The 19,932-nt window shown below is 39.9% G+C and overlaps 1 protein-coding gene across 3 annotated transcripts in view; it reads left to right on the forward strand.

Moving 5' to 3' along the window:
* The window catches only part of LOC122642405 (5'-nucleotidase SurE-like), a 45,267-nt gene that overhangs the window by 17,802 nt on the left and 7,533 nt on the right, over nucleotides 1-19,932 (forward strand). For 2 of the 3 annotated variants that reach the window (XM_043835856.1, XM_043835855.1), the window contains exons 7-9: nucleotides 2,427-2,606; nucleotides 5,872-5,931; nucleotides 6,018-6,132. In XM_043835856.1, the coding sequence (XP_043691791.1) occupies nucleotides 2,427-2,606; nucleotides 5,872-5,931; nucleotides 6,018-6,128 (351 nt within the window). In that variant the 3' untranslated portion in view covers nucleotides 6,129-6,132. The remainder of the gene's footprint in view (nucleotides 1-2,426; nucleotides 2,607-5,871; nucleotides 5,932-6,017; nucleotides 6,133-19,932) is intronic. The other variant, XM_043835857.1, reaches the window with a different exon arrangement.

A 19,932-nucleotide genomic window follows, 5' to 3' on the forward strand; every position in this document is an offset into this window, starting at 1 on the left:
CAAAACCTGCCTAGTTTAATCGTATAAATTATATTCCCATTATCCTACCCTAACCCTAGGAATTGACCTAAATCCTAGTGCTGTCCATTCGAACCAGCAGCCCCTTTTGTTATTTGATCCTATTGTTTGGCTCCTAATAGGTCTCCTATCTATCTAGGACTACATTACGTGACCAAACCATCTCAATTGTTACTCTTAAGTTCCTTAAATGATTTGCTTCTGTTTTGTTGCTACTAGTCTTTCTATCCATCTATCTCAATGTTTCACCCATGCTTGTGCTATATGTGGATTTTCCCCCTTATCATACATTTCAAAGGTTATTGGACATAGATATTGAAAAATATTTTGAGCTATATATTGATCATCATTTCATAATTATTAACTACAATTCCACTGCATACATTCTGTTCTAGTGTAGAACCTTTGATTCGAAAACTTCACGCTCATTGTTCTAACTTCACTTTTGCTCCTCAGTCCTATTGATCCTACATTTTAAGAATCAGGATTGGATATGGTGTATTGGATGACTCTGATCTATCTGATACTAGTCAATACCTCACAGTATCAATCAAAGATTGGGCAAGATTGGTTGATCCAGATGAGGATTGGTGCAGCCTGATCCAATCCCTTAAACTGAGTTTTAAATCCTTGCTTTATTCAAATAGATACTAGTGGCAACCAAATATGACATCTGCTGTACTACTCCAAAGTCCAAATTCCTGGTATGTAGATTACCCATCCTTGATTTGCACAGAGTGACCTGACAACCAAAAAGTATCCTTGCAAAATTCTTTCCTCACCTGTGTTCCTAACTAGGGTTATTAGCACACCTTATATTCTAAAAAGCTCTATGGCAGGAGGGATATTACAATATGGATGTTAGATTTTCTTTGATGTTTCTTCAATCTTCTCCTTCTGTACATCTCAGTTGTTCTCAATTTTATTTGGTATCTTGATGGAAATATTAATCACCTCCAGATAGGGTGTAGAAATTCCAGCAGAAACCAGAATCACAGCAGAGAGTAATGAACCAGATTTCAGGAGATTTGCAATAACAGCAAATCAAGGGCTCTGATCTGGCCACATGGCTGGTCAAATCCTCTATTCTGGTAGGGGAAGATAATATAAATACTGGCTGAACCCAATTGTAAGATTTCTAGAATCTGAAAAATCCTACTTGTGACGGGAATCTCCAAATATGAGAATCGATGGAAGTTTCCACCAGTCCAGAATAATCATCAATTTAAGCTCAGAATATCAGAATTGATATCAAGATAGAAATCTGAGGTTTAGTCCCCTTCGTTTCGGAAGTTCTTTTGAGAAAAGTGATCTCTGAAACTGAAAGCCTTTTGACTGCAGCCCTAGGCCTTCAATAAACAGATTCAAATGGTCTTATGCTCCAACCCTCCTGTATTGGTATAATTTCCGAGTCTTAGTGACATTACAGACTTGAGAGCTGAAAGGTTCTTCTTATTACCAAATTTATGGGTAGGGTTGTAACCCAATACAAAGTTATATAGAATAGTACTACATAGACTCAGACTCAGGCTCAAAGAAGGAAAGACCTAAATCAATCCTGAACTGTAAAGGTTACATGAACTGACTAGGAAACTGAAATAGTAAAGAAAACAGACTCTAAAATGGATCTGGAATTTATAAATGTATAATGTATTCCATATTTTCTAAACAACTAAAGATTAATGAAATATTTCAACCAAAAAAAAAAAAAAAAAAAAAAAAAAAGATTAATGAAATAAAAGAAATAACCTCAAATAGAACTGGTCATGAACAGTAACCACAAGACCAGATTTCAATCAGAAACTGAACTGCAGGGTTGGTTCAAACAAGAAAACTGGTTCATGGTTGAATCAGACCAACCCAAATCACAAGAGATCTTTCTCTTCTTTCTTTTGTCTGAGATCTTCATCATACCTTGCACCTCTCCCTGAAATGCTTTAGCGGCTTGCTGTATTGAGGCGTGCTTGTGACAAATTAAAAAGCTGGTTATGTTGTTGGAAAACTAATTTGATATGATATTAAAATGAAACCATCATGCCCTTCCTTCGAAGAACTAGATCCAGAAACTTGTTAGCAGACAAATTTGGTAGGGAGGGTTCTGATAGGGAGCATATTTACGTAGGGGCACCAATAATGTAGTGTCTCATGTGTGGGGTTGCTTGTATAAGTGCAGTACTACCATGGTTCGCTATTCAGGTTGTGGTATCTGTACCAGTTTGTAGTTTGTACTGCAGTTTATTTCTTCTCAGAAGCAAATTTGATTTAGACAACCTTCTATTTCCCCTTTTCTCTGTTTTTTTTTCCTTGTCCCCCCCCCCCCCCCCAACCCCATCTCCCCATTAGGTCTAGAGATATGGTGGTTGCAACGTTGATGTGGTCTCCCTGCTCTTTTCTTGTGCCTTCAATAGGGATATAGGGTGACTAAACAGGGGAAGAGTTGTATCAAGATGGGATGGAAACAGGTTATTTCTGAGACACAAGGAGAAAAGATAGTATCAACAATGACGATGGAGACTGCCACATCAGCAGGTGCCGAGATGGATGCATCCTCACCAGCATCAGAAGAACATCTTTTATTCAAGAAAGAGGTGAGGCCCTTTTTCTTTGGTGCTCATTATTTATTCAGTGATCTTTTATTCTCTTTCAAGGATAACCTCCCAGCATATGCACAGCATACTCCCATTTCTCTTAGCTACTATTTCTTATACGTTATTTTATTTTATTTAATATTGTGTGTGTGTGTGTGTGTGTGATTTCCCTCCTTACTGTACTATTACATTCATTTTTTTTTGTGACTGTAGAATCTTCTAATCTAAATAGGTATGGGTGCTAATAACGTGTAAAGGAAAAGCTATATTTCTGTTGGATGTTTATTTCTCTAGGATATTCTATTTTGCCTTGTGCCATGTTTGCTCCTTCACTCTTTGTTATGCAAAAGAATAGTGGAAAGAAATCATTTTAATAACCAACAAAGTTCATGCCTCCATGATTTAATTTTCAAGAGTAATAAATCTTAACTCATCATGGAGGCAAGAACTTGAACAGAAAACTGCTGAATTGGCCTACTTCTTGCGTGTACCAATTGAAGTATTATGAATATAAGGGGCTTCTGAGTCTTCCAACAGCTGTGCCCATTTGCTATGGGCATCTAATCATTGAGATTTAAATTATCTAAATAACATGTCAATAATGTTTCTAGCATGTAGGTTGTGTTGTTCATATTTTGTGCTCAAAATCCTTTAACTTGCTGCTTATGTATCTAGTTTACAAAGGCCCAATGTTCTCTCCCTGGCTTTTGGGTGACCAAACTTGGCAACAAGAGAGGCATTGGAGGATTTAGCGGACAAGACACGGCTATTATTACCACTAACAGTATAAGCATATCATGCTATGAAATAAACTTACACAATGAATATGTCACATAAGGAAATACACAGATTTTCTCAATTGAGATTCAATTTTGAAAGGCATGGATAAGACTAATCCATAAGACCAACAAATCATATCACATCAACACCTATGGATGCCCACCCATTTGAGATGGGCCATCAGATGGAGTCCCAATATGGGGCCTAACCCAATTTGTGGAATGACCTGCAAACCTTCAAAACCCACCTAGAGAACGCCCAATGCAGATAGAAGCATTCACCAACTGTCCTCACCTCTCTTCTTCTACTGGTTAGGTGAAAGCATTGCCCATGTACTTGCTTGGAAACATGTCAAAGACATTGGGCAAGGGTCTATAGGTGAAAGATATAGTCAAGGCAGTTGGAGAGGAGTCGCATGCCAACCAGAGGAAGAAACCAACTACCTGGAACAATCCTAGCAGACCCCATGAAACCTCTTTACCTGCCTTGATGTTTCATTCCAAACATCCTCTGGCCATTCCCAACCCTCTCCCTTGCTAGTTGGGTGCAGTCACTTGTCTTGGAAGTAGTCTCAAGTCATTGAAGACGAAATGGTGGTTTATTGTGCATAAGCTTACCCATAAGGGTATTTTGTATTCCAGAATATTTATTAAATAGGATCAAAAGGATCAACTTGGTGGTCCACTACTTCTTCTTGTTCTCTATCTCTCCTGAGATTTACTTCTCCCTTCTTTCCCTTCTCTGTTTTTAATGTATTCTTAGCTTTAATGTCTATGTTAAGATTTTGATCTGGTATCTGAGCAATCTGATCCTATGTTGTTTCTTCTATCCTCTTTCTTTTATACTCATTAATTTTTTATTTGTTGGATCTGCTTCTCTAGAGTTTGATCAGAAAGTAAAAACTTTGCTCTGTGGTATGTGTGTGTGCTCAAACAGTGCAGGAACCTATGTTTAGCGGCTGTATCCATCCGGGCATGTTATCGTCTCATTTCCAGATTCAAGTTTTGAAAAAGGTTTAGTTCTATTAGGGTTTGCTGTTTGTTAAAAGTGTTAACAGTGATGTATTTTACCCAAAAGTTTCTGAGGCAGGTCGACCTCTCTATGCTACTTGATCTTATCACAATAGTCCAGAAGAGGAAAAACAATAATCCATCTCTCTCTTTCTGTGTGTATGTTGACGTGTTGATAATTCGTTGAAAAATGTTCTCAAGGTTGAACATTTTGGCGAGATGTATTGAGAATGAACAATTTGCCTTATGTAACAAAAATGGTTTAATCCTGCAAGGGCTTCCGTGCACTTCATTGCTTTGTTGCTGTACCTGAGGTCCTGAACACTTATGTATGTCTGGAGTACCCCTGTTGACTGACTGGACATGGGTGTGGGTATGGGATGCATCTGACATGCGCGCAAAAGTCAGTGTCAGATGCTTGGATATGGCTGTGAAGAAAAAGAAAAATTAAGAGTCTTGTTGACACATTCCCCTTTTTTTGACTCATTAATCCCGCTTTTCAACATATTTGAGCTGAGTCCCTGACACCCTGTAGGCCTGTACCAATAGTCGTTTTTTGGCACATATACCCGTATACTAAATATTTTGGAAGAGGTGGATCCGACTCCTAAACACATATCCACACTTGATACCTGTAGCCAAACCCATGTAACATAGACTTCATCGGTGTATAGGTAAGCTCTGGAAGGAGATCTGGCATTCCACTAATTAACATGTGATGTTAGTATTTTAGTAATATCAGTGTGGTCAGTCTTGTTTTTCCTCAGATGAAGGCTTCAAGCTCTATGTGAGAGAAGTTCTAGTGGAAGCTGGAAATTCATGAAGGGGAAAAAAAAAGAAGGAAAACAGTAAGATAGATAATACTTGTATATCTGTTACTGCACTGGATTCTTTACTTGCATGCTGAACTTCGCGAGATACAATTGTTGGGTTCAAGCTTTCTTTCTTTTGAAAGCAGAGAATGTTTGAACCTAGGAAATGTTTTTTACTTAAGTTTCGATGTGGTGGTTTGGATGAACTAATATTTGAAGTTACTATAGGATGTCTATTTGGCTAGTTTTTTACTAAATCTTACATGTCTCCTGCACTAATCACCTATCTTGGTCATTTCATTTACTGATAGTAGTCTTTAAACCTTTTTTAATATTTTAATAAGAATAAACACATACAACCTAAAAGTAGATTTGAATTTCCATTTTAATATAGTCAATCACAAATCTAGTGTTGTGAAGTTGCAAATGTAACTTCTGAGCAGATAGCTCCTGAATGCCCCTTCCCCAAGCAAAAAGTTCTACGATGAATTGTTCTCACGTGCCAAATAATTATGGAAAAGTTGGAAAATTTTGCCATGCAATACTGAAATTTTAATCAGATAATCAATTTTGCATATATTTTCCTGTATCTTGATCTTTCTGTCTTTGTTTCTACCTAAATTTGACAGTATTAACTATTTGATTACTACATTTTTCCTCCAGGTGTTAAGTTCACAAATTGAAGAGGAGGATATGGACTTCCGATCTCTTAGAGAAGGATATGTGTGTAAATTTTCACTAAAAATTACTTGAAGTTGAATAGGATGGGGCAACCAATGATTGACATGGTTCTCATTATTCCTTTTCAGATAACAGTAACTCCTGTTGGTGCTCTTTCTCATCCTGAGATGGATTGTCAGGCCTATTTCAAAGATTGGTTGACACGTGCAGTTGAATGCCCGTCTTCAACAGCCTTATAATGTTGTGAGTTCTATTATGAAATCAAACATTATGCATCTGTATTATGTTAATGTTTCTGTTTCCCATTTAATGAAGCTTTGACAACTCAAATACATCCCTCAGGTCTGTTCTACTTGTGTTAACTTGATTCACATGTACTACCACTCCCTGAAGACTTTAATATGATCTATTGTAAAGATTTAAGGGCCGAGATTCGAGACCAGATTGGCAGCCACTGATCCTGATTCGGATCAGCCAATCCTGCCGATCGCTGTCTGATTTCGACAAGTATTGTCCAGTACCAGTCAGTATTGGCTTGATTTGCGACTGCCAACCCCATCCTCAAAAGTCAAAACCTTGGTCTACTATGTTAAGGGGACCAAGGAACCTCATCTATAGGGGGTCAAGGCAGTGAACACTTAAAAGAAAAAAGACAGTGTATGTTGTGTAACACTAGGACAGATAATGAGGTGGTGAATATCAACAAGAGGGAGATCCCACAAAGTGATTTTTTTAGGCATTTAGACTCAACCATAAATAAAGAAGGTGATATAGAAAATGATATTGCTTAGAGAATTAAAATAGAATATATGAAGTGGAGAGGTGCATCCGGAGTGCTATGTGATCAGTTTATTCCCTTAAAACTTAAAAGAAAATTTTATAGGACTGTTATACGACCGACTATGATGTATGGAGCGGAATGTTGGGCAGTTAAGAAACATCATACAGATAAATTAAGTTTAGCGGATATGAGGATGCTGAGATGGATGTGTGGCAAAACTAGAAGGGATAAAGTAAGGAATGACCATATTAGAGCTGAGTTGGGAGTAGTCCTGATACATGATAAGCTATGAGAAAGTTGTTTGAGGTGGCATGGCCATGTTCAACGGAGATCTTGGGATGCTCTAGTATGGAGGAGTGATTTGATGTTGTTCGCTGCCGTTTCACCTAAAAGCTTGAACTGATAGGGAAGGGTAGCATCAATGTATACATCAACACTCCCCCGCACGTGCAGGCCAAGATCCTATGGTCCTTGCACATGGAGCTCACGCAGCATTTCCTTCGCGCGGCACCGAGGGAAAAGAAATGTCGGGAAAACTCTTCCCATGCACTTCCTAGGAGTCGAACACTTGAACTCCCTGCTCTAATACCATGTTTGCTACTGTTTCACCTAAAAGCTCGAACTGTTAGGGAAGGGCAGCATCAATGTATACATCAACAGATGCAGATGGAAGGCACTAAAAGAGCCAGGGCCAGGCCTAAATAACTCTAGGAGAAGTGGTAAGGAAAGACATGTATAGCTTAGGCCTCGTATCATGTATGACTTCGAATAGAGCTGATTGGAGAGCAAGGATCCATGTAGCTGACCCCATTTAGTTGGGATAAGGCTTTGTTGTTGTTGTTGATGATGTCATTTTCTTTCTGATCTCTTTGATGCTTTTTTGTTGCATCATGCTGTTTAGAGCATTAGAATGTGGTGAGTGATCTAGGGTTCTTATATGTATTTAGATTTAATGAGACAGGTGGGTAAAGGAAACAAGTTAGAGTATGATGTAATTTTCTTCAGTCACAACTATGATGTGAAGGCATGGAGATACTTTGGGGTAATAAATTAATAATTGTCAAAGGAATATTCCCACCCTCCAAATTATTTCCTACAGTATAATGTAAACTGTATTTTTTCTTCTTTATTGTTTTCTAGTGGCCTCTTTGTTAAGAGCACCACTTTTAATGAGGGAACCATTCTCTTTACAACTAGGAAACACCATACCATAAATTGAATTATGAATTTGAGTTACATGTATATTTATGGGTGCAACTAGGCTGCTTTACTTCAATATCTTGTCCAAAAAAAAAAAAAAAAAAAAAAAACTAGAAGTTGATAATACTACAGCAACAACAACAACAAACTCAGCCTTATCCCAACTTAATGGGGTCAGCTGCATGGATCCAAACAACACAAAGTAGGGAAAACAGAGTTCTAACCAAAAAAGGGAAAGAAAAGATGGGAAAAGAAGGATGGAGAAAGAGATGAGAAATGAAAAAAGAAAAAAAAGGCAAATGGAAGATGGGAAATAAATAAAAGATGAAAGTTAGTAAGAGGAAAGAGGACAGCCCAGCACGTCGGGAGAGTCTCAGCTAAATGGGGTCTGCGACATGGATCCTGGCCCTCCAATAGACTCTGTCCGAGGTCATCATTAGTACAAGACCTAGACTATGCATGTCCTTCCTCACCACTTCTCCTATGGTCATTTTAGATCTGCCTCTAGCTCTTTTATCTCCTTCAATCAATATCATATCACTCCTCCTTACTGGGGCATCCATAGGATAAAAACCAAAATCCTGACTAAATTTTAACTCCCTATATGACTCAGAACAGAAAGAAACTATCTGTCTATCTATCTATCTATCTATCTATCTATCTATATCTATCTATCTATATATATATATATATATATATGGGGTGCTGTTCTCTGTGCCACAGCGCAGGCTGTGCCCAGGCACATGGGGTTGGGCGCAATAACCCCCCTGCCCCCTTGAGTGGCAGGCCCATGTGTCTGGGCGCAGCCTGCGCTGTGGCACAGAGAACATTCTCCCTATATATATATATAATATTCCCTCCGTTCTACGAAGACACATTCTGACTGTCCTGGATTCAACTTTACCATTTTACCTGTTACATTGATTAGCACTATTTATTTAGAGAGTCCAAGTAAATGATTGAGGGAGGGAAAAATAGGAAAGTGGGGTTGTTCTCTGTGCAATAATTGATCCCCCTTTTAACATTGTTCCTTTTCAAAGGAGGCATACATTACAGGATGGAGGGAGTATTTAATATGGGAAAAATCTTAGGCCTGGGTTACTCAGACATTCTACAGGTCTAGGGTGCTCTTAATATACCATGTTTTCTATGTTAAGAAGATCAGGAACCACCATTAGGTGGGTCACATCTTCGAGGTTAGGTGGGACAAAATTCAGCATTATCAAAAGTTGTTTTTTTATCATTCATTTGAATGGTCAAGAAGTGTTCAAATATGGTTTCAGAATGTTATATAGAATAGCACTCAGATCTGATGCCTAAAAATGATTTGATCGTTCTCATCCTGATAATTTCAAAGCATGAACGTTGACCGTTGTCATGTTTGGGGTGCCCCAGACCTGTGTACAACTCTGGTAGCTCCAGAAGAGAGGCTTGCAACAGTAATTTCCAGACTTACTATAAATAGTAAAATTTTGAATTGTTATAAATAATAATCTTGGATTAATAAAAATAATCAAAGAAGGAATTCATTAGACTTAAAAAATAAAAAAAAATTACAATATAGATGCTCCTGCATCATGTGGGGCACTTGTCAACTGCAGAGGATGGGAACCCATCTAAGAGGTTGCTTACCATAAATTTGCATGACCAAATGATGGTAGCTGTGTATTTACTTTATTCAAGTCCAAACCTGAGGGAGGAGGCTTGGTGATGCAGTTCAGAAGAACAAGTAGGCCAGCAACAAACCAAGCCATTGGACTGAACCAAGAACGGACCAACCCAACAACTCCAGCTTTGGCATCCCACCGAGGTTTCCCTACTGCATCCCGCAGTGGAGCAGTTCTGAATCCCACAGAACCATGCTTTGTCTCTCACAGAACTCACAGCTCAAGGTTAAATTATTTCTCAAATCATTGGGGTGGGTATGACACCCTCCTCTCTATTTATAACTTCATGGAAATAAGCAAAATAGGAAACCCCCCATGTGTGGAAGGAGGAATTCCTTACAATATAAGTTTTCTACAAAACGGAAACTCTTCTAAAATTTAACAAAATGGGAATTTACACCTAATCCCTCATATTTGGGCTTATAGAATAAGCCCGTCACAATAGTACACCCAAAAATACTAAGCCCATGGCCCATATAACCCATGGGACACTCAAGATTAAACATATTCATCCATTTTTTATCGAGTCCAACGGACCCGGTGTGCTGCTGACCTTCTTGTTCTTCTGAACTGCACCAACTCTCCCTGTCCTGAAAAAAACTCGTCCACGAGTTATGTAGTGATGCTGAATCAGATTCACTCTATCATCCTTCAATCGGAGATAGAATTCTGCAACCCTCAATATCGTCTCATCGACGTAGTTGCTCTGATGCCCATCCATAACTCTAATACCAAAATGATGGATTCAATCTAACACCATAGTAGATCTTAGAATCTCACCCAACAGGCAGAATCAATAGAGCTAAAACCAGCAGTGAAAAGAAATTTAATATCTCCAAATCTAGGGTTCATATCAGGCCCAAACTCCATTTGAGTTTAGATACCCGAAGAGGTCCAATCCCTCAAAGTTTAACAATGATTCATGGTTGGATAGGCTGATACAAGGGTGGTTCAGAATTTTTTTTGGTAAATAAGTATATTACCGAACCCCAGGAGGGGGCAGGGAAAAGAGAGCCAATATACAAGGAGGGAGAAGAAGGGGGGGGGGGGGGAGAGGAGAGAGAGGGGGGGGCGGCCGACCGAACCTACACAGAGGTGGAAGACCGCAAAAGGTATACATCAAAACCCCAAGAAACCATAATATGCCTATTCCTAGGGGTGTCCAAAAAGTGCCTCTGACGGATGCAGTTGAGCTTGGAGGACACATCGAAGGAGATGGCTTTCCAAATCACATTATAAGATCTAGAGTTGGAAGTCCATCTCCTGAGGTTCCTTTCCAACCAAATATGGTGAATAGCAACGCCAAAAACAAGCTTCCCAATAGTGTCACAAATGGAGTTCCCAGGAAAAGTCCTTGTTAGAAGCCCTGTAGAACTGAATGCTTGAGTGATTCATAGAGATCACCAAGCCCTTGTATTTATAGGAAAGAGAATTACAATGATTCAGACTAGAACTAGGAATTATAATGATTTAGACTAAAACTAGGAATTACAATGATTCAGACTAGAACTAGGACTTACAATGATTTAGACTAGAACTAGGAAAGACCCCCTAGCTGATTCTAATTAGGAATACTAAATAGATCGACTAGAAGGGGGAAAAGGGGAAAATCCAAATATACCCCTATCAGGTATAACTACATAATTTGACACTCCTCCTCAAGTTGGAGCATAGATATCGATCATGCCCAACTTGCACAAGACAGGGTGAAATAATTTCCCACACAAGCCTTTAGTGAAAACATCAGCCAATTGATCACCATTTTTCACAAAAGGCATACAAATCTGCCCATTCTCCAATTTTTCTTTGATAAAGTGTCTATCGATCTCCACGTGCTTTGTGCGGTCATGCTGTACTGGATTATAAGCAATGCTGATGGCGGCTTTATTATCACAATACAACATCATCGGGAGTTGAACAGTAACACCAAGGTCTCGGAGTAAGCCTTGTATCCATAATAGCTCACAGATTTCTTGTGCCATGGGTCGGAACTCTGCTTCAGCACTGGACCTTGCCACAACATTTTGTTTCTTGCTACGCCAAGTGACAGGGTTTCCTCCTACAAAAGAGCAATACCCTGAAGTAGACTTCCGATCAGAAGAACCACCCCGATCTGCATCAGTATATGCCTCAATACGAAGATGATCATGAGGAGACAAAAGAACTCCTTTTCCTGGAGATGACTTCAAGTAATGGAGGATGCGAAGTACAACAGCCATGTGGGAGGAATAAGGATCATGCATAAATTGACTAACCAGACTCACGGCAAATGCAATGTCTAGTCTAGTATGTGATAAGTAGATTAATTTGCCCACTAATCTCTGATAACGGCCTTTATCAACTGGTTCACCCTCGTTCTCCTTTAACCGAACCCCAACGTCCATTGGAGTATCACAGGGATGGTAGCCTAATAAACCAGTCTCCGATAGAAGATCTAAGACATACTTCCTTTGAGATAGAAAGATGCCTTGGGAGGAATGAGTAACTTCAATCCCAAGAAAGTACTTTAATGTCCCTAGATCCTTTATTTCAAACTCTCGACCGAGGAAGCTCTTTAGACGAGATATCTCTGCACTATTACTCCCTATGACCACAATATCATCAACATAAACAATAAGAATAGTAACCTTGTCTCCAGATCGTTTAATGAACAGAGTATGATCAGCATTACTCTGTTTGTATCCCACTGAAATCATGGCCCTGTGAAATCTGCCAAACCAAGCTCGAGGGGACTGTTTTAGCCCATAGAGTGCACGTTTTAGTTTGCAGACCTTCCCATGAGTTTTTTCAGAAGAGAAACCGGGAGGGATCTCCATGTATACTTCCTCCTCAAGATCTCCATGGAGGAAGGCATTTTTGACATCAAGTTGCTGCAATTCCCACCCAAAATTTACAGCACAGGATAGGAGGATACGAACAGTGCTCAATTTGGCAACAGGAGCAAAGGTCTCCTGATAATCAATCCCATATGTCTGTGAGAAACCCTTGGCTACCAGTCTAGCTTTGTATCGGTCAACGGTGCCATCCATCTTCTGCTTGACTACGAATACCCACTTACATCCAACTGGTTTCTTTCTTGGAGGAAGAACAACAAGGTCCCATGTATTATTTTTCTTTAGGGCATTCATCTCTTCCACCATAGCAGCCTTCCACTGTGTATCAGCAAATGCTTTCTACCACTTCTGAGGAATAGAATTAGAGGAAAGAGCAGACACAAAAGTATGATAGGCAGGAGAAAGAGAATCATTATAGACAACATGTGATATAGGAGTAGGGAGCTGATTGATTAAATAGGCAGCAGTAAGCACGGCATCACTCCATTACTGAGAGGGGACGTGGAGGTCAAACATCAAGGCACGGGCCATTTCGAGGAGATGGCGATTTTTTCTTTCAGCTACACCATTTTGGGGTGGTGTATCAACACAACTGGTTTGGTGAATAATACCATGATCAGCCAAATAGTTTTGAAAGTGCCCGTCCATATATTCTCTGCCATTATCACTGCGGAGAATCTTGAGAGTGGCTTTAAACTGAGTTTTGACTAGGTTATGGAAGAGCTGAAAACAGTGTAACACTTCATTTTTTTGTTTCATCAGATAGTGGTACGACTATGACAGTCAATAAAAGTGACAAACCATCGGTGGCCAGAAATAGAAGTGTTTTGAGTAGGACCCCATACATCAGAGTGAACAATATGAAAAAGAGAATCACTTCTTTTATTTAGTGAAGGATAAACGGATCGAGTTTGTTTAGCCAGAATACAGGCTTCACAAAAAAACTCATCCGAATTACAATTTTTAACTAAATTGGGAAACAAATGAGATAAAGTCCTAATGGAAGGGTACCCTAATCTACGGTGCCATTGATATAGGTCAGAAGAGGCAGAATTTAATTGATGGGTGTGAGATAGAACAATATCAGAGGGCTGCGAATCACCATCCAGCAAGTAAAAACCATCATGCACTTTACCAATCCCAATAGTCTTCCTTGTCACCAGATCCTGTAAGACACAATGAGAGGGAAAAAAGGTTACTTTACAATTGAGATCCTTTGTAAGACTACTAATGGATAATAAATTAGTAGAAAAGGAAGGAACATGTAAAACATTTTTTAAGGTAAGACTAGGAGAACAACAAATAGATCCCTTCCCAGAGATGGAAGAAAGAGATCCAATTGCAACACGGACTGTATCCTTTCCAGAAGAAGGAATGTACTGATGGAAAAAAGTAGGAGAACTTGTCATGTGATCAGTTGCACCGGAGTCAATGATCCATGGGCTGGAGACTGCCGATGCACACTGACTACCAACAGAAGCACCTGAAGCAAAGTTAGAGAGTGAACCAGAAGGGGCAGGAGCTATAGAAGTCTGGGCAGCAGAGGCAGAACAGGCCTTTATCAGTCGACGGAAAGCTTGGAGTTCCTCCTTGGAAAGGCCAATGTCTGTAGTAGGTGTGGTAGTAGTTTCGGTCTGATTTGCCTTGGCAGTAGGTTGACCACGACCCTTGTTGCCACTACTCTTTTTCCTTTTTTCTTCAAAATCAGCCGGCTCCCATGTATCTTCCAACAGGTGGCTTTAGTATGCCACAACTTGCCACAATGTTCACATTTAACCATAGTACTATATCTCGCGATATATCGGTATCTCGGGCTTACCGAGATATCCGAAATATCCGAGATATCGCGAAATATGACCGAAATATTGCATTTTTTCTGCAATATTTTGGGGGTCCATCTCGGGGGGTACTTGGCCATATCTAGGCCTGAAACTTCATGGACAACCTTATTTAAGCTTAATAAACATATTTAAACCATAAAATTGTAAAAATGTGAATTCATGTTGGTGTTTTGGGCTTGCACCCTTGATTGACATACGGTCGCCGACCCTAATGTATAAATAGTTAAATACACATAGATTAATGAAATCACAACTTAAGTTACAAATTACAAGTGCTAAACTGCTAATAGTAGTTGCTGTGCCTTCCTGGATTAATCCCACTCATGCCTCGCTGGAGTCGACGTCCATTGCTCTCTGTTTGAAGGACATATGTGGATCACGGTATAGAATCGGAGAAGAAACGAGTGTAGTCATCCACAAGTGTCACGTAAATGGAATCATCAACATACTGTAGGTAACCTATCCTAGGATATAAACTAGGGTTACCAATCGATCCAGTCCGTGAAGAAGATGATCCACTGTGATATGATGTTAGCGCCGGCGCAAGAGGTGATGGCATTGGCTGCATGTATGGCTGGTGAGGTTGGTAGCTAGGTCCGCTAGGGTATGCAAAGATGTTATCTACAAAAGATGATCCAGTATGTCCCTGGGACTGGGACTGGTAGTCATAGTCCCCTACCCCACTAAACTGCCCATATGATGATGATCCATATCCATATCCACCGTAAGGTTGTGATGCACCATAATCCTATGCCAATGGAGTGGCATGTGCATCAAAAGATGGGGCACGCTAATGTCCAGTCAGTCCTCCCTCCCTATCACCCATACTCAAACCACCAACAGAGTTAGATAGGTTATCAATGTCCATGTGATCAGGTTGCAACTGTGTTTGTCGACCCCTACGCTTCTGTTGTATGTATGTAGGGGGCCTCTCGAGGGTGGGGGTGCGGGGGCACGTGCTCCGTGGTCCGTATCTTGTGTGGCATGATCAAACTGTGTCTCTCCAGTGAATCGGAGTGGCTCTACAGGTGTCGTATCCTGGGCCTCCTGGCCTACCACATAACGCTATCGCATGCCGTCAAATTCTTCACCAAAGATCACCACCACCAACATCACCACCACCAAGATTACCACCACCAAGATCACCATCACCACCACCAACATCACCATCATCACCATCACCACCACCAAGATCACCATCATCACCATCATCATCATTCGAGGACTTAGACCAGTCTTCATCATCAAGAACATTGCACCGCGGTGGGCTGGAATGGTATGGGTGAGGCTTCCTCGCATGTATCCGACCCTCGTCACCATATACTCATCCACATCGCACCAATCTCGGAAGTTATCATGGGGTCGGGCCTACCTCCTCCTCATCCAACACTCGGCTCACCTCTATCCTCACCCAATCCACAATAGGGTCCTCATCGCCTCGAGTCAACTTGAAAGATGTCGGCTAGATCAATGGTGCCCCTCTCGTCCCTCATGTCCCATGCGTATGTGTTGCGATTTCAGCCTCAAGTTATAGTGCACATACACCATGTCGGATAAACGTTGAGACCCTAATCTGTTGCGCCTCTTGGAGTGGATGAGTGCAAAGGTACTCCAGTTCCTCTCACAACCAGATGCAGAACATGTTTGGGTAAGGATTTTAATTGCTATTCTTCTTAAGTTTTCAGCTGATTCCCCATACAACACCCACCATTCAGCTGCATTACAAGTTTACAACAAAAAAGACATGTGTCAAATGTTGTTTCAACTTTCAACTTTCAAATTTCAATACATATGTAATTTAAAACTTAAAAGAATTACCAAAGATCACCACGTGCTCGCCTTGTATCGCACCTCGGTTCCAAAACTTCCCAATGCATCCCTAAATACCTTGATCTACACCCATGTGGAAAATTAGTGAGTACTTCTTCACTACTTATTTGAAAGCATCAATAAGTTGAGTTTCCAAATGAACTCACTTCATTGTTGCAAATTGCTTGTAGTGCACCATCTGGCTCCAACTTCTTCACTACTTGTTTCACAGCATCAATAAGTTGAGTTTCCAACCCAAGCCTATTGTTATATTGATACTTAGGGTTCAAGTAGTATGCTGAAATATGACATATAGAATAAAGGTATTGTCAAATGCATAGGTAATTAGTAAATAATAATACTATGAATTAGTAAACATAAAACAAATTTACTCACCAGCCTTATGCAGTGGATGCATAAGTTGATTCTCCCAGCGAGCATTTATGATATCTAAGAAGTGTTTGCTACTGCGAGGAGCCACACTATAGACACTATCTTTCATCAAGTCTATTGCAGCAGATAGGACTGGCATGGTTGGGCCCTTCAGAGCGGAGTCAGCGACATGTAGAACTTTAACTACTGGCTCTAAAACTTTCACCACTTTGCTTAGTTTGGTCCAGAAGTCCTCAGATGACATCGTTGTTTGTGCTTCCCTCCCATTTGCAGTCTTGGAACCCTTCCATTCAAACCACTCCTCAGAAGCAAACATGCTTCTCAGCCCGGCCTTCTTTGTCTCAATGCTTTTGAGAGCAATGTAGTTGGTGGCAAATCTTGTAATGCCAGGCCTAACCAAGTCACCCCCACATTTTTCCCTCAATAGATTGAGTGCATAGGAGTGGTTGTATACAAAGTTGGTGACTTGTCTTGCACTTTCAACCACAGTCTTCACCAACTTTAACTTTCCCATATCTTTTAGCATTAAGTCAATGCAATGGGCTGCACAAGGAGTCCAAAAGAGCCGGTACTTACTATTGTTCATCATCTTCTCACCGGCCAGCTTGAAGTTACTTCCATTGTCCGTTACAATCTGGACAACATTCTCAATACCTACATCTTTTTCCACTACTTCCTTTAACAATCTGTAAATATATTTTGCATCCTTTATCTCTTTGGATGCATCCACAGATTTGAGGAACATTGTCCTCCCATCACAATAAACCATGAAATTGATGATGGACTTTCTTGAGGCCCGTCCATCCATACGCCATTATAGTCACCCCATATATCTCCCACATATTCCTCATCTCACTAATGTACTCATCAATCTCACTCTTTTGTTGAGGTAGATAAACATTCATTACCTCATATGGGGTGGGGCCCTTGAATCCTGGGCCGCCCTGCAATGGTATCTATCATGGTATCATAATGGGGGCCTTGTGCGATGTTCTTTGGGATGGTATGGTATAAGCATGCACTTAGCTATTGATTCTTTAACCAATCCCTTCATCCCCTTCCATGCTCCTTTGATTCTGGGTTGACTGCTTCCTATCTTCTTATGCAATTTAGGATCAGATGTTGATGGTGGTACTGGTACTGGTAGAGGTGTTGGGGCTGCCCTCACACTTTGTGATCTTTTAAAAGGATTCAAAGTTCTAGGACCTCCAGAACTGCCAGCTCATCCATTACCCCCTACTCTTTGTCTCTGCTGATCATCTTGAAAACTTATTCTACTCCTTGAAACAGTCCGCCTAAAATCCCTAGCCTCCTCTGCTGTTTGTATGTCATCAGGTACTGCAATGTCATCATCATCATCATCATCATCATCATTGTATCGTCTTCCTCCTCCCATCGAACTCCTCACTGTATCCTCAAGTTGTTCTCTTATCCTTTGCTTGTCAGCCTTCCTCTTCTTTCTTCCCCTCAAACTATCACCAATCTCCCGGCTACTTCAAGAGGGGACCATATGACAACCTACAACATCTTTAGATCCTCCTGAGATGTTGTTTAAGTCTACTGGACCCACCTCCCATAAATTGCATGTGACAATAGTTACATATAGATTTTCTCTTATCCCCATCAATGGGAGTACCATGTAACCATGCAATGTCACCCCTATGCTGGCTGGCTGGTCTCTCTTGTTCCCTCTGTTCTCTTTGTTCCCTCCGCCCCCTTTGTTGACTACTTTCCCCCACCTTTTGCTTGCCCTTCGCACGTTGTCTATCATGATCCGCCATAATGATACTTGTTTACTGCAATGTAAGTAACACAAATAATTAAAAAACTTAATGTAGATGCACTTCAGTTGACACTTTTAGATTACTAATACACTTGTATAGTTATTTAATATTTTTCCCCTAACCCTTATATTTTTCACATAATTAAAACCAATTTTTTATATATAATGTTAATATAAGTATTGACCTAACACAACAAAACCAAAAATTAGTAAACATAATATACATGTAATGCATCTCAAAACATATAGAAATAACTTTCATATTTTTTCATTATTTTTTAAACTTAAAACTCATATTTTTCCTTATTTATTTCTGTTTTTTTAATTTTTTATATATTTTTCTTAATTTTAGAAAATTAAAAGAATTATTTAAGAGCAGAAAAATAAATCCGACACTGTGAAGCCATAGATCGGCCATTGGTGTCTAACATATATTTAATTCATTACCATCTAAGTCATATTACCCCTAATTATTTCCTATTTTAGTTGTAGGAAAATGAATTTTTAAAACCAGAAAAAAAAAAAAAATACATATGGGAAAAAATTTCGACACCGTGAGGTCAGAGATCGGCCTCCGTGTCTAACATATATTAATATCATCAACATCCAACAACATTTGTACAAAGTTTTTAAAAAAAATAGTTTTAGAGAAATAGAATTTACCTTAAATAATGAAAATAGGCTTGGATGATGAGCTTAGATGACCCTCCGACGTCTTCCCGGCGACAAGGAGCTTCAACAATGCTTGGATGAGGCTTGGAAGGGAGGAAGAAAAGCAAAAAATGAGGAAGAAGAGAGAAAAATTGATTTTCAGCAGCTCTCGGTCGAAATATCGACCAAGAGCTGCGAAATATGGTATAAAAGGGGCCTTAGTGTGACACTATTTGTCACTTTTTCAATATCTCGAGATATATCGTGAGATCTTGCGATATATCGTGAGATCCACGATGTATCGTCGATATATCACGATATATCGACGAGATATTGTATTTTTTTGTCTCGGAAGTGTTTCGTATCTCGGACATGTCGAGATTTACGAAATATGGCGATATATCGCCGATATATCGCGAGATTTTATACCATGCATTTAACAACTGCTTTTTCGGCTTTGGATGTGTCAGAAGTAGTAGAGTTCGAACCAGCTTCAGTTTGTAAAGCTGATCGATCAGTAGGTGCAGAATGGAGCATAGCTGAACGAGGTCGGTCTTCAATGTTAACCAGTGCATATGATTGTTCCAGTGTAGGAAAAGGATCCTTGCCGAGAATTTGTATTCTTATTGGATCATATTCAACATTGAGACCAGCCAAAAAATCATAAACTCTGTTTAGTCTCATGAATTTTCTTCCGTAAGTCATATACCTGTGCATCATTTCCTACATGGGAATAGGTTTCCTTGGCAGCTTTCCATATCTGAGCAGCAGTGTCAAGGAGAAGATAACCAGGTGCAATGGAAGAATGCATAGAATGGATAAGATATGACACTACCATAAAGTCATGAGATAACCATCAATTCTATGCAGGCCCCTCTTCATCAGGTTTCACGAGGCTGCCTGTAAGGTGGCCTGTATAACCACAGCCAACAATGGTGAGATAAATGGATTTAGACCACATCAGGTAATTAGTCCCATCTAATTTAGTGGGGGAAGCAAAAGGAAGATACTCCGAACGAGTGGACCCATCTGAGTCAGCTGAAGTAAGATCAGACATGATGTCAAGAGTGTATAGCAAACGGGT

The sequence above is a fragment of the Telopea speciosissima genome, chromosome 10 (assembly GCF_018873765.1).
Source record: "Telopea speciosissima isolate NSW1024214 ecotype Mountain lineage chromosome 10, Tspe_v1, whole genome shotgun sequence".
Taxonomy (NCBI): domain Eukaryota; kingdom Viridiplantae; phylum Streptophyta; class Magnoliopsida; order Proteales; family Proteaceae; genus Telopea; species Telopea speciosissima.